At 45.1% G+C, this 16,066-nt stretch overlaps 1 protein-coding gene across 1 annotated transcript in view; it reads left to right on the top strand.

Annotated features, from left to right (window-relative positions):
• The window catches only part of LOC8041380 (sodium- and chloride-dependent betaine transporter), a 124,022-nt gene that overhangs the window by 81,658 nt on the left and 26,298 nt on the right, over nt 1–16,066 (top strand). Inside the window, exons 5-6 of the mRNA XM_029992822.4 lie at nt 5,747–5,850; nt 6,335–6,462. Of these exons, the coding sequence (XP_029848682.3) occupies nt 5,747–5,850; nt 6,335–6,462 (232 nt within the window). The remainder of the gene's footprint in view (nt 1–5,746; nt 5,851–6,334; nt 6,463–16,066) is intronic.

Below are 16,066 nucleotides of genomic sequence, written 5' to 3'. Positions count from 1 at the left end.
CTCCCTGGCTCTTGCAATGACAAAGGGGCTTCTATGCTGTCCTCTTCAAGGAACTGTCGCGATCCCGTGAAATGTTGGAATCGCGACTTCCTAGGACCGTCGGCCTTGAAACCTCTTAAAATCTCTTACGACGAGAGAACAGACTGGCGCTAGCTATCGGGTTGCCGTGAAACACTTGGCGGTTCCCTATTTCCCTTTTTTTCTTTCGCGTATCATTCTTGTTTTGTTTCGCTTGAAAAACTCTTGTGAATGTTATAAACGACAGTTTATCATAGATAGAAGATAAATTTGACCTCGCAAAGATTCCAAAACCTTCGCTCTAGTGACCGCATAGATGGAGCTAGCGTGCCAGTATGCTCTGAGAGCCTGTGTTCTCTAGTGGTAGGCCCGTTCACACACTTGCGCTTGACTACGATTGATTGAGACAAAACCAGTTTATAGGCGTTTTGTGACGACTTACGGCCGGCTGCATTGCTGCGCTTTCGGTCGTAAGCCGTCCTAAGAGGGTTAAAAACCGGTCTTGTCTCAGGTGGTCGGAGTCAAGCGCAAGTGTGTGAAGGGGCCTTAAGGAGCCACAAGTGTGTGATCTCGTGCTATTTCCTTCTTGTAAAATACCCGTTCAATTATTTTTTTCTCAATAATTCATTTGAAGATGATCTATCACCTAGATATAAATTTTTCCTCTATAGTTTATAAATGAAAATATTAATAGCCCTTGAACCATGTCTCAAGGTAAAAAGGTCCTCAAATTCAACGTGCAATTAACGAAAACAACCTTTTTTTCAGATCTAAGTAAAGTTATTTTACTCCACATCGCGTGTTTTCACATTAAAAACATGGTGCATTATTTTGTCTCCGTCAAAAAATACTGCTCTTCGAAATGTACCTTCCAGACCGACCATACTGTCGCAGTCCGCAGCCTCAATACCTCCTTCGTTGTATGAAAAAAAAAAAAAAAAAAAAAAAAAAAACTTTTTCAGTTAGTGTTTAAGTGCAAATTTCAGATATATGACACTATAAAACACATTCATTAGATGCACATGCATCCGTCCCGTGACAGCTTGTCTTCGCGCTTGTTCCGTGTAGGTCACTGCTCAGTATACGCGTAAACTGAAACACAACTTCCCAAGAAGAAACGAACCCAACATCTCCGTTTGCGCTCTCGGGATAGGAACCGACCATCTTAGTGGAACCGAGAATAAACACTACATTCTTTCTAACAAATTTACGCGTGTGTACTGTACGCCGAGCAGCCGACCTATGGAACAAGCACGAAGGCGTGCTCGTTACGGGACGGATCCATGAATTGATGCTTCAAACTACTGCGTTTCTACTGCGGATGCGTTTATAGTGTCGCATATCTGAAATTTGCACTTGGACACAAATTCGAGGAAAAGTAATATGACGAGAACTTCGTTATACAATGAAGAAAATATCGAGGCTTCGCGCTGCAACCAAAATGTCGGCCTGGAAGGTATGTACATTCTGAAGCGCAGTACTTTTTACGGAGTCAAAACTATGCAACATGTTTTTAATGAAAAAAAAAACACGGCGATGTGGTGTAAAATACTTCACGTAATCTAAAAATATATATAATTGCACTTGAATCTGCGGAACGTTTTGCCTTGGGGCATGTTTAAAGCGCGGTCAGTAGTTTCATTTATAAACTAGGGCGGAATTTTATATCTAAATGAGAGATCGTTTTGAGAAGAATATATGAGAAAAACACTTATGGGTTGTGAATGCGAAAGCATGAATGTCGTTCTTCCGCTTCCTTGGTTCGTCTTTGTCGTAGTGGCGTGGACGGCCAGGTTTCGCCGGCCGACGGCCGAGTGCGCCCTTTCGGGAAGTGGCCGCGCCGCGCTGAGCTCGGCCGTGCACCCCCTCCGAAGTTTGCCCGCGCGGGCTCTTCGGCCAGGCCTGCACCGCGGCACCTCTTTACCGGCACCTGGGGGCTCTGGGGCCGCTGCGTGCGCTGCGCCACCATGAAGAGGGCTTCTCTGGTGGCGTTTTTTGGAACCACGCCGCACGAGAGTCAATGGAAGCCTCGTTTCTTGATGACGCGCACCAGCCATTAGGAGCCTATCCATCAAATTTCTGCTACAGTCGACATGGGGACAAGGGAAGGGGCCGTTTGGCGCTGCTTCAGAGCTGATGACGTCGGTTGGCTCCGTGGGAGAGTTAATGCTTTCGCATTCAAAAACTGAATAGTAAAGCTTAAAAACGGCTCGAGATAACAGCACCCTAACATTGGTCAAAAACATTGGGGACACTTAAAGGGGTACGGAAACAAAAATTGAAATATACAAATTTCGTTCGGAAATGAGTCAAGCATGACGGATAATAACCGTAAATGATAATCGCACGTTTGTATTTTGAATGACTGGCTATATTTTTCGTTCCAAACGGTGCACTCGAGCCAGCGCTCGAAGAGAGGTGAACAGAGAGCGCGATGCGTCATGGGATATCAGGCGCAAACAAAAGCAGAAAGAAAAGATTTCCCGCGTTCGTGGAGTAGCAAGGCAGGCGTGGTTATGAGCTTTGCCCTTGGTGGCGTTGTCAGCGATGTAGTGGTGTCAATAGCGTCAACGCGTTACAACCGAGCCGTTCGAAGTGCCCGTGGGGTGACCAGCGTGTGGCTGGCCCAAGGAGCACGTAGCTTCCACAACACTGTCAGCTTATGGCTGAACGGGGTGGGGAAAGCAACTTTTGTTCGAGTTTTGAGGGACGGGCTAATCTTCTAGGGAAAGAATGGCTGCGTCCGGTTGCACGAATGAGGGTCCGAGAAAGAGGGGAGTCCTTCCTTTCCATTGAGCTAAGAAGGAAAATGTTGAAATTCCAAAGGGCGGCGCTGCTCCGAAGGAATCTGCTACGTCACGACTACGTAGCAGATTCCACAACGTTGCTAGACTACCTCCCAAATAGGCTCCGCATGCATCCACCAGGTGCACATTGAACGATCGTTTATTTAGCTTTAAAATTAGTTTTCTTGTGTTTTTCAATGGAAGACTGGTGTTTTTGAGGTTAGGGTGCAACATGCAACACATTAAAGCTAAAAAATGAGCGCTGAAATTTCGCTTCCCTACCCCTTTAAAGGGATACTACAACGAAATTTCGGCTCTCATTTTTTAATCTATATGTGTTCAAAAGAGCAGTATCACATGGAACATACCAATATCTTGTTAAAAAAGTATCGAAAAGGAATTTTAAAACGAATTAAACGATTAGCAAAGAGCACCTGGTGGATAACGCTAACGCCTCGTTTGTAATGCTCGTCTAGGAACCTTGACAGCTAGTGACGGAGGTTGTCTCGTCTCCGGCCACGACGAGAGAAGGGGGGAAGGAGGAACTCCCCTCTTCCCGAGAATCCCTTTTGTGTGTCGCAGAAGTCGCTATTGTCCCCCTAGAAGATTATAGAAGATTAACCCGTCACTCAAAATTCGTACAAAAGCAGCCACTTCCGTGGCTGGAACGACTAGGCCATCCTCTCGACGTCAGCCTCGCCGTAGCTTTGCTCGTCTTGAGACGACTACGTCACGATTGCGTTGGATGTCACGTGCTCAAAGCTGGGCCTTCTCCGAGCGCTTGCCAGAGTGGGCCGTTTATAACGAAAAATACAGCCACCAGGATCAAAATACAAACGTGCGATTGTCATTTACGGATATTGTGGATCATATTCAACCTATTTTTGAACACGACGGGAATATTTCAAATTTCGTTGAAGTATCCCTTTAAGCCTCGCCTTTAAGAGTGGGACGCGATAGCGTTATCGGGCCCCGTTCGCAACGCCTTTTCATGTAAACCCGCGCTCGTTCCCAAGGCGTGCACGCGTGTGCTCGTGGTCCAGTCAGTAGCGTCACGTGTCACGTGACGTCACACGTGAGCGTTGTGGGTTTGAAACTCCCGTGCGAGGTCACGTGGCGTGACGTCACACAAATGACGTCACAAGTGACTATGACGTACTCACCCTATCGACCCACTAAATTCAGCAAAAAACTCTCCCGACAAATTTAGCGGAACATTTTCCCGCCAAATTTCGCGAAAACATTTAGCCCACATGACGTCCCACGTGACGTCACGAGGTGACGTCAAAATCCTAGATTTTTCGGCCTCACCGACACCGGATTCTCTGCCACACGGGCTCCTAAACGCTATCGCGTTAAAATGTCAATAGGGAGTTTTCGTAGACCGCGCTGCCCCTTCCGCTAAGCCCTCCGCAACGAAGAAGATGGTACTGCGCCTGCGCGCCTATGACCTTGACTGTAGAGTTCCAGGTATCGTAGCGGGTTGCGGAGATCGTTGCGGGAGTGCCTAAACGATCTACGAAAACTGCCTAATAGCCCAATGTGAGATTTTTGAAGCGCGGTATTTTTTACGAAAACAAAATTATGCAACGTGTTTTGGAGTGCAGCTCTTAGGCGCCCTTTCCGGGTTGAGCATGTGCACGTAATGGATGTGCTCTATAGTGTCCTATATCTGAAATGTGCACTTGGGTACTTATTGAAAAAGATAATATTTTTTTCATACACGAAGGAGGTATTGAGGCTGCGGACTGCAACAATATGGTCGGTCTGGAACTTGGAAGGCACATTTCGAAGGGCAGTATTTTTTGACGGAGACAAAATAATGCATCATGTTTTTAATGTGAAAAGACGCGATGTAGAGTAAAGTATTTCTACCTAAATCTAAAAAAAAAAGGTTATTTTCGTTAATTGCGCGTTGGATGCATGCCGTTGGATGCGTGACACGGGTGTTTGATCTTATCTGAACAGACCATGGATCATAAAAAAAAAAAAAAAAACAGTCATAGATGGCCTCTCATTGCGGGTTCATAGGAACCCGTGTTGAAACGGAAAGCCCATAACGGTCGGTAGGATACCGAGCCTCTCGTGGACTGAAGTACTGCGTAGCAAACGGTCTGGTTCTAGAAGTTTGCAGCCGTCACTGCCCTCGTCCATTGGTTTCCAAGTGCTGAAGATTTATAGCGCACAGGAGAAAAGATTGATACTTTCATATCTTCCGAGAATAATTTATAAGCGATGATATATACGTTCCTAGCTGTTCGTTTAGGTATGATTCTTAAAAAGTTTAAAGTTCGATAAAGCTAAAAATACGATGTTAACGCCTGATGGCATTGGTATGTTTGTTTGCCCCTGTGATAATGCCTGATGGTGCTGCTGGTTTATAATAAATAAAGGATTATTCGAATGATCCAATCTATGTCGCTTCAAGAAGGCGCGTAGTTGCGTGTGATACATGGAAAACACAATGAGTGAAGACAAAGCTGTGCTATTAATATGCTGGGAGTTTCACAAAGCAATACGGTCGGGCTTGACACCAATCATTTGAGTACAAATGACTTTAATGCATGATCCAGCTTTTTGTACAGTAAAGTTCAAGCTACAAGCGTCCGTGCTTTGTTTGCTCGTTTACTTATGAACACGATCAGAACACCGAGCGAGCTTTGAACTATAGTAAATCGCATCATAATTTAATCCCGATCCAGTAGTAGTTTATTGCTAAGAGGAAAAATAATACAGGAGCATGGTCCGTCTCCAAGAGGGGTGGGGGCCATCTTCGTCATTATGAAAAAAAAAAAATAAAATAACGGGCAATACTTTCTTTGTCTTAGGCTTTAGGTTATAATCCCTAATCAGCCCGACCGTATACTTTCTGTTCATGTAACTGAAGCGTACCTGGTTATTTGAAGATCGCATGCGCAGATAATGTTTTTTGTTCTTTTCAGTTGTGGATCTTCGCCTTGGCGCAGACTATTCACTCACTCGGCCTCACGCTCGGATCCAATTACGTTGTCAGTTCCAAGAACAAGAAACAGATAAGCGTAATGAGGTGGGTCTTGCAGTCCCTCCCTGTTGTCCAAAGTGTAGGAACCTGGCGTTTCTAATGAAATAGATTCATTGAATGACATTGTCTTTAATAAGCTCCAAGGTACGGCCTTAAGACTTGCGACGTGGTATAACTTATAAGGGAGGGAAGGCTGATGGATCAGGCAAAGGCAAGGGGGGGGGGGGGTATAAAATTAAATGGAGTTTGGTAAAATTATGATGCCTCGCTTCCCGAATTAAAACGGCATGCATCCAATTAGTGGTAGGCATTTTTGTGCCTCTGGTATGTTAATATTTACGCAATGGCCTGCTAAACAAAACTACTCAAATGAGAAGCAGGGCCAAAATTCAACAAGCGTGCTGTTGTAAACAGTCAAATCAAAAAAAAAAAGAAGACAGAAACAGGTATTAGCACACTTTCTGACGTCGCTATACAATTAGTGGCAAGAAGCCTCAGTGAAGGTGTCCGCTTTCTGTTATGCTTCCAGGGACACCGTGATTTCAGTGTTTGTGAACACGGCGACAGTCATGGTTGTGGGATGCGTGGTGTTTGGCACTATCGGGCACATCTGCGCACGCTGGCGACAGAGGATCGACAGTCCCTTCCTGCATAAAGGTGATGCTCGACAGATACTCGTTAGTAATCACTAATAGCACCCCGCTACATTACTCTCAGAGTAAAAAGTAATAAATAGATTCGCGAATTTTCTTGTTTCATCAAACAGTCCGAGACCGGGACCATATTCATATTGTTTCATCAGATAGTCCGAGACCGGGACCGACATTAAACCTCACACGACGTGATGCTGCCAAGTCGTGGCACACCATGACGTCACGAGACCTAATGTCACAGTGTCATGTGATACTATGACGTCGCGTGACTGGTTACGTGACAGGCACTGCGCCAGAGGTTTAGCGCGAACACGACATCGGCGCTTTGCAACATCTCACTCGGACAGTGTGGGAACGAAACTTGGCAGCTTGGGATTTTGCCCTGAATGAGGAGTTTCTACCACACAGGTCATTTTGATAGCTGCTGTTTAATTTAAAAGAAAAAAAAAACAGTAAAAACTGGCAATCGCTTGTTCGCGCTGACTGTGTGTACGTCGCGTCAATGTCTGCAATATATCATCCCCGCCAAATTTAGCGAGTAACTTTCGATCACGAAAAACAACCAAATGCATGAACAACTTGGAAGAAGTTTATTCGGTACCACGAATAAAGGTGGGTACTCAACGGCAAGAACTATTCTTCCGGCAGCCGCATCAGCACTTTGGTGAAGGTCGCCCGCGCAGCCGCCGATTCACCACATATGTGCCGGACCTCAGGCGGAGCGACTTCCGGAAAAGGGCCGGAATCCGGTCGTGCAAGGCACCAAACACGCTTGAACTTCCCAGACGCAGCAAGGAACTTGGTACCTGCGCAGACATTTAAAATAATAAACGACAAAACACAACACAGCCGCTGCACACACCGTCTAAGCACGCGACAGCCCTTATTAAGGGTACATGAATGACAGTGGAACACAAGCAGTTGAGGAAGAGGGTAAGAAGAAACTCCTATCTTAGCCAAATCCTCTTCTCAGTGTTTCAGACGTCGTTATGACCCCTAGAGGATTAAGTCGGCAAACGACTTTCGTACAAATTCTGCTTGCCCCTCTTTCCCACCAGCATTGAGAGCACTGCGCACAAAAGAGCCTCCTCTCGAACGTTCGCTCTGCTCAAGTGGAAAGATTTGGGAAAACCTCCCCTGAACTCAGTGACTATAGTGAGATAGAGAAAAGTCACGTTTCCCCATTCCGACGCACTGATTAGCCAACTGGGATCGTAGCCTTCGCGGTTTGCCAAGTTACGGTGAGACTGGAAGGCATATTAACTTCCAGGTTACACTATGGTCTCTATAAATAGTTACACAGCTACGTAAAACGCTTGCCACTGCCTGCCGACGCAAGATAATGTTTGCAGACTAGACTACGCTTGCCACTGCCTGCCGAAGCAAGATAATGTTGCAGACTAGATAATGTTTGCAGACTAGACTAGTAAAATAAAAACGCTCTCGTCGTTCTCACTGAGCGGGCCTGGTAGAATTGGCTAACATAAGATCGATGTAAAAGACTAAACCCTATTCATAAAATGCATATACATACCCTCAATTTGGACTTGTGGTCACGCCTGGCCAAGCGCTGGTCGTGGGGCACTTTCCACGAGACGGTGCCGGTGAAGAAGGACTTGATCTTCTGTCCAATCGGCCGCTTGGAAGAGCGTGCCCCAGGAGCTCCTATGGGACTCAGTTTTAGAAGCGAAGGCCTCAACATCGATCTGTGACTGCGTGGAGTGTGTCCCTGGCCCTCTCGAATGGCATCAAGTCTTGGAGTCGACGATCCAGCCCCGGGCGACGTGACCGCCTTAGCTGCGCGGGAGGGCGACCTTGGTGAAGACTCCACCGGCGAGTCGTTGGCGAACCCGAACACGGGGGATGGCGGAGGCGGCCCGATGGAATCTTCCCAGGAACCGTACGTCCGAGGACGGTCTGCCGAGACCTTTGACGGTGACAGCCAGTCCGACTTTTCCATCTGCAGAATTACGAAGACGAGGCCTGAGTACACATTGAATGATTCTCCGCACACATTGCACGGGGACAGAAATATGAACAGTGAAAAGTAATACTCCTAGTGAAAAGCAGCCCTTTAGAGGATGACGGAAGAGTGCATGACTGAAAGGGAAATTCTGAGTGCGCGCGCTACAAAACCTAGTAATTTGTTTCTATTGCTTCACAGGTATTCATATAGATAAATGATAAAAAAGTGCGATCATTTAAATTATTTAGAAGAGATTAAAGATTCGTTCCACGGGCTGAAGCATCTATGTTTTTATCCCTTTCATCGTGAAATTTTACAAGCAAACTGATGGCCACACAACGTCTTTCCGCTGAACTTAGCGAAGAAACCTGATCGTGTATAGGTCAGGTCATGCGACCTGAACTATACAGAGAGAGAAATAAGAGCCATGCCATGAACGAACCTGCATTCTTTGCACGTAGCTCCAGAGTTCTTGTTTCTGCTCCATGCTGACTTCCATGCCGCACGTCTCTGCAAGTCGGTCGATCCGATCGAAAGAAAATTCCAGAAGTTCGTTCATGCCAATGTCTTGATCTGAAAGTGAAGAGCGAAAACAAACATGTAACCAAACAAGCAACGAGCAAATAAGTATCAAACATTTTTACAGTGGCTCCAGTCAACCGAGGTGACAATCCGAGATGCACTTAAGCGAACATGCATGATTACGGCGGATGTACTTACCCCAGAGAATACGCAGTAGTTGCTCGTCCAAACTGTAGCAGGGCAGGGACTTGTCGCTGCAGAAACTGGACTCTCCGAGCTCTGCCATGGTGTAGACCGGACAGCTTCTAGGGCGAAAACAGCGTGGAATGCCGCAAACTCGGGATGTTCCTCTTTTATAAGGATCACTGGATCCGGTCTGACTTCTAAGTAACCTTATGACCTTGAGGATGGACGAATAGCTAAGTTCGTTCCTCCTCCTCTCCAGTGTTTGGTAGTAAGGTGAAGTAAGAGTTATTGCACCGGCTAGCTGGTGAGTTATAATACTGAACCCACCCCTTCAAAAAAACAAAACAAAAAAAAAATAGAAACGAGGGGTCAAAACAGAGTGCAAGTTTAATTGTCCCCTTTCTGTTTTTTCGTTTTTGTTTTTAGTAGGGTTTGGAGTAAGCCCTGCTGGCTGACCTATTTCCTTCCATTGTCCGCAACCGAAGGATGCTAGGTCGGGAAAGTGGAGGGCGCACTGATAAGACACTTCAAAATTATTTTGGTTCATCCACAGAAGGGGGAAAACGTAGGTCACTAATGCCGTTGGGTGGGTGACCTCATACCGTCTAGAATTGAATTGTTGTTTTCTAAATGATTGGTTTACGTTCAGATGCGAGGTCGCGCCTATTGAACAAGATAAACCCCGATGTTGGGGTGGAAAAAAGTAAAATGCTACAGAGACAGAAAGAAAGGGGAAGATGGCAGATTGATGCCATGCCTGTTCCTCTTTTTTCAGTTTTGTTTATTATTTTTACACCAAGAAACAGCGCAAAAACAACTGAACGACGCTTAAAAGTGGACGGGACGGACGCTGACCGACTATTTAGAGTTTATTGAAGAAACACAATATACAGGAGGACACTCAAGACGGCTTACGTATAGGAAGGCGAAATCTTTTCGGGCACAACGGGAGGGATGTTTTCGAGTAAAATTTCTACACGTATTAAAGTTTAGGACGAAGTCGAGGACAACGTCCTAGAGATGGACGCCAAGTACGGTGTCTAAGACAACCTCTAGGGCGACGTCAAGGACGGCATTGAGAACGACCTATTGTAGGCCTAGAGGACGACGCTAAGGACGCCGTCGTCCTTGAGCATACGTTTGAGCTTATTGCTTGATCACGTATTGTATGGCCACCTTTGGGGCACAACGACGCTGCTTTTTATCTGAATGGAACAAATAAGACTTTCGCATTAATAAAAAAAAAACCACAAAGTGACTCTCGCACTTTGAGAAAGTTGTGGGAGATGTGAGGGTTGTGAGACATACACAGGGACTCTCACAACTTAAAAAAGGTAGCCGAACGGTATAATCTTGCGATCGTGTTCCCGGCTCCCCACGATTTGGGCAAAACAAACGCGGAGCTCTGTGTGATAAACCATCAGAACAAACATGTGGAATATGCAATATGAATAATTTATTATCCCATTGTCGTGGTGAATAGTGTATATCAACTAGACCGGGACATGCATCAATGAAAGAACGAGAAAGCATGATTTGTCGTTAAAATAAACATCAGGGGGGCACCTGGCTTTACACGTGGCGGATTGTCGTTTTTGTCCTAACTTTAATAACATTCAAATCATCGGCAGGGGAAATGATAAAATAGCACGCGAACTGCTTGAGGCTTTTGAAATTAACAAAGCAGGTACAGACACCTGCGCCAACCAAAAGTCTGTGAACCTGCACTAAAAAAAAAAAAAAGGAAACTTTTTTTTGTTTTTTTTTTTTTTTGTTTTTAGTGATTTTAGGTTAATGTGCTACAACTCTGTCTTTGAGGTTGCCTTGAGGCTTTTATCTTGTAGTTCCTACGCGTTTTGTTTATTATTTTTGTTGAGGTTGCTGTGGTGTTTTTTAGTGTGTTTCTTCAATAAAATTCTACTTATCAGTCACCGTTCGTCCCATTCACCACTCGTGTGTTTCTTTTTTGCGCTGTTTCTCAATTTAGTTACGAACCAACTAGCCTGCATAGCCACCTTAATACCTTTTTACTTTTCCGTCCTTTTGTATATGGGTGATTTCAGATAAGATCGACCAAAGGGTGGCTGGTCGACATTTTTAAATCAACTGATGTTTTTATATGACATTGTCTAGTGTCTGGTATAAACGAATCCACACTTAGTTTTGACCAGAAAAAAAATTTGGAGACAAGAAAAATCGTAAGGCAGGGAGAGGTGGACAGTTGCAATAACGCGCACTGATGGAGGGGGCAAGTTTGAAAGTGAATAATTAAAACAATAAAATTAGGAGAATTTTAAAACTTTCTACAAACAAACTATGGGTACAACTTGCTTGTAATATAAAGTAATAATATTTATTACTAATTTATTTAGTTTTCTAAAAATTGCCAAACATGCCTGCTCGAACGACAAATGGCAAACTTTGGAAATCTGTATCTCATGAAATAATTTAATCATTATTACATAACTTGCAGACATTATTTTACTAATATATGGCTATTATTTAAAAAATAAATAAGGTATCTGAGTGACACAATAGTAACAATATATTTAGGCAAACATGGGAAAAAAATCAAACAAAGAAAAATGCCAATGCGAATAAAAAAAAAACACCACCTTCGATTTTTTTAAAATTTGGGTACCCTGTTATACTCTATTTCGGCATTCATTTCTATTAAAAACATGTTGCATCATGGCACTGTGAAAGAAGAAACAACTCCCCAATGTAGGGTCCTTTTTCAAAGCCTACACTTAGCAGTGTCCTATACAAGAAGTGACTCTGAGTTCCAGTTTCATGAAACTTGCACAAATATTTTATATACATTTATTCAGATGAGGTCATTGATAAAAAGAGCGACCGGTCACACAGTAAAAGGGAGGAGAAACTATATACAGCATTTTACATAAGCGTACAAAGTGGTATCATATTAGAGACTAATGATTTGAGAAAAGATGATGCAGTGTGAAGTTGTACCTTCCGGTATATTTTACATCTAGAGTAAAATAAATAACTTTACTTCCACACACAAAAACAAAGATATAATAGTAAGATATTTAGGTTGGCTGTGTATTTACGATTACAAACAATTTCAGGTGACGGATGCCATAGTGCCTAACTGGAGCAGCTTCGATGCTCTCGGTGTATGAATGAATCGTGGCAAGCCGATATATTTTATCCTGCTCGAGGATAACATTTTGGGATTTTTTTATAGTGATCAGATAAAAATTATTAGTAACCACCAACAAAAACAGTAGGTTAAATACCCCGTGAAGAAAAATGTGATAAATAAGATGTCCCTGCATTCAAAATGAGCAGTCCTTGGGAAATCAAATTCGGCACTTTACGCTAAGGTTTTCCTCGCTGTACCCATTTAATAAAGTTGCTTCCAAGCAGATCCGACTGTCCGTGCTACATATACGTCACAGGTCCCTTCTGTTGATGACTTGCTGAGCCGCCACGCGCGCCAAGACTGAATGCCAGGGAAGGCGCGCACCGTCAGCCACTCTTCTTTTTTTTTTGTTCACGATACCGAACAACCTCATTTTCGTTCAGATATACAAGATGCACGCCTTTCAGTTTCTTTGATAGAACGCTCACCATTGTCCTGGCCGTCTGAATTGCGCTTACTGAACGTTCTCTCAGGTCGTTCAGCGTGGCCTGGTGCTTCACGAGTCCGCCAACTCCGTCACATGCATTTTTCCCATGTACAGATGCAGAAAATAACCACTGGGCTTGTGGGCAATCGTCCTTTGCAAATTGGTGAAGCTGGTAGCGATTCTTGAAATGACTGGCGGCGCCGTCACTTACGTACGTCACGTACGAGTATACCGCAACGTTGTCTTCAACCCACTCCTTCACTTTTTCTAGAGCCAAGCAAGCGTGAGCGGCGTCGTGACACAGGTCCTCACTGATGATGGCAAAGCTGTTTGTAGATTTTCTTGTCGTCACTACACATGTAAATATCGAAACTTGTTTTTTTTTTTTTCCAGTGATATGCTTGCACTTCGTCAGGAAGCACGATGGTCCAGTTTTCAGCAAAGTCAAAATGAAAGACAATGCTCCCGCGTTGCATGCACTGTTTTTCATCGTAGATCGCTTTACCTTGCGTTTGCCGGATATGGTTGTGAAGTACCCAACTTCCAACCGTCACTTGGATGACTTTTAGCAAAGTCTCAGGTTCCAAAGTTTTTTTCACAAGGTCGCCGGACTCCCATGTTGCAAGCACAATCTCTTCATCCTCCGGGATATCAAGTTCCTGGAGTGTAAGAAACTGGCCTTTTGGGCAGTGATCGCAGTCTCCTTGAAGGCACTGTTCTGTTGCTGGGTCGCACAGAAATGCCGAGTTCATTTCACCAGTGTTGAATGTTGAGCCTGTAACGTTCTCTAGAGCGGCAATACAAAGATAATAATTGGCGCAGCGCACACAAACGCACACTTCCTGGTGTGGAATACATTGGACCCATCTAGGGCGCAACGAATAAAATTTCGTTAGCCCAACGCCGGAATCGGGATGCTTGTCTTTGTATATACGGAAGGCCTCTCGTATTGAGCGTGTCATGAAGCGCTTTGGCACGAACGTTTTCTCTCCGTTGAGCATGACAGAGATGACGTCCTTCTGGTTGGGACTTTGGCGCGAACATTGTAGCTCGTCTTTCGTGAAGTACTCTAGGGCAGCAGACAGGTTCTCAGGGCTCACCTTGCACCTCGTGTAAGGATCCGGCTCATACCACACGCCATGCTTTTCCTTGAGTTTTCGGGATTTACTGATGAGGTACATTGAGGCCTGTGGAATCATATTTTGAACCTCATTCTTCGTCAGTGTTGACGGCAGGAGTGTAAGCAGTTGACAACGTTCCCGGAGAGAGGTGGCGGTTTCAAAGGCCTGTCGAAAGTTGTCCACCCACTCAGTGCATGTGGAGCATGTTGGTTCGGACGACCCCGATGGTGCGTCCCTGTCGTACGCAATACGTAGCCTTGAGCATATATTCTTGACAGCAACCTGCTCCAGTTCTGTCTGCTTTCTCTTGACATAGGCAGGCCTGTCCCGACTTCTTACGACGCTTGGTTGTCTTAGCGGCGACACATCTGTAGGTAGTATGCTGCGATTTAGATCTTCAATTGCTTCTTCAGCTGGCACAAATATGTCAGGGCACTGCTCTGAGCTTCGCATCGAGATCTCCTTAGTGATGTGCATGAAGCAATGGTAGCACAGGTAGTCCGTGGCACTCACTTTGGTGGAACAGTCAGGCGGAAGAATTTGCTTCAACGAGTTTAGGTCCAACTCGCCTACACTTCGAAAATTCCGCTGCTTTAGTATAGTATTTTTGTGTTTGCAAAAGTAATCTGCACAAAACACTCGTTCGGAGCTCCAGGACGTCTTCATAATGTATACATAAATAATAGAAATTAAACCCCAACTGATGGCATATAATTGCCAAGTGAAAGAACTACTGGGTGCACAAGTGACAAGTCCGAGGCTGAGGAGCTCACTCACTGCAAACGTACATTTGAAAAGAGAGGTCACAACTGAGGCTGTCGGCAAAGCTTGATCCACGTCAAAGGAAGAAAGAGGGAAAGTCTCCAGACAAAAAATTGTGGTCAGCGGCCTTCGAAAAAGACTTTCCGGAATCGCACTGTCGTCCCTCCACGCGCTGATATGAAAGCACCCGAGCTTCTACCACGTGGTTCATGACACAGCCTGAGCCATGTCGGCGACCGGTTCGCGAGGGGTTGGCGGTGGGGTTACGTTGATGGTCACTCGGATTAGCCCTTGCTGTACTGAGCTACCGCCTGCAGTGCCTTATCGCCGGCTGGTGTCAACAACGAGAACACACACACCCTGTCTACACCAAAACTACAAGCGTTCACCGCACACGCGTCGCCGCCGCTTTTAAGCTTTTGTGAAATTGCTTTCTTTTGCCGCGGAGAACCGCCTTATCTTAACTACGCGCCTGAAATTCTTCCAGGCGGGCGTACACAATATCAAGCGTTTCGAGAAATGCCCGTGGAGTAGAACTATGGGAAAATTCAGAGCCCGCGATGTCGATATCGTCGCCGTTGTGTTAGTACGCCGTCGCGTACTGCAGTCCCCCGTTGGGGGAGGGGGGGGGGGGGGGCGGTCTTACTACGATAACATGGCGACAGCGTTTACACTCTATGTATTTACGCGAGGCTCGAGTATTTGGGGATAATGCTGCCGGTTGGTGTGCCCCTTTGTGCCTGATATTATCGCCCGTGACGCCAGCGAGTGAGATGGCGACAGGCATGGCTGCTCAGTAAACAGGCGTCGGCGGCCATGTTTTGCTGGTTGAAGCGAACCCCCTTGTCCTTGACAGCGAGCGGGAAAATGCGAAAAAAAGATTGTATCGGCCGTTTTGCCAGAACTAGCGACGAGTGTCGTCTTCGGTTTCCGGCAACTATTTTGCCATAATCGTGAGCTTAGCGAGGAAATGATTTTTGCTAGCCACAGAACACTACCACGCAGAAAGGGAATGCTTGAACATGTTTTTGTTCTGGATATATATCAGGGATATATATGAGAGAGAGAGAGAGAGAGAGAGAGAGATGAAGGTAGAGCGGAAGAGGGAATAGAATATAGTGTCGCAGGAGAATAAAGTAAACAAAGTTCTTAGTGGCCGATGGCTGCATGATCTTTTCTCGGATCACTAGTCCGTAATATGATACCTCTTTGTACACAGTAGTTTCTCCTTAATTTAAGCGTGTGGACGATTTCTTTAGTTATCATTGGCCTCATCTGAATAAAATTATATAAAAGATGTGTGTTGGTTTCATGAAACTGGAACTCAGAGTCAGTTCTTGTATAAAACACTGCTAAGTGTAGGCTTTGAAAAAGGACCCTACTTTGGGGAGTTGTATCTTCTTTCTCAATAAAATGATGCAACACGTTTTTAATGGAAATGAATACCGAAATAGA

This window comes from Ixodes scapularis, unplaced genomic scaffold (genome assembly GCF_016920785.2).
Source record: "Ixodes scapularis isolate PalLabHiFi unplaced genomic scaffold, ASM1692078v2 PGA_scaffold1__304_contigs__length_218370807, whole genome shotgun sequence".
Taxonomy (NCBI): Eukaryota; Metazoa; Arthropoda; class Arachnida; order Ixodida; family Ixodidae; genus Ixodes; species Ixodes scapularis.
This window is presented reverse-complemented; position numbering and strand designations above follow the sequence as displayed.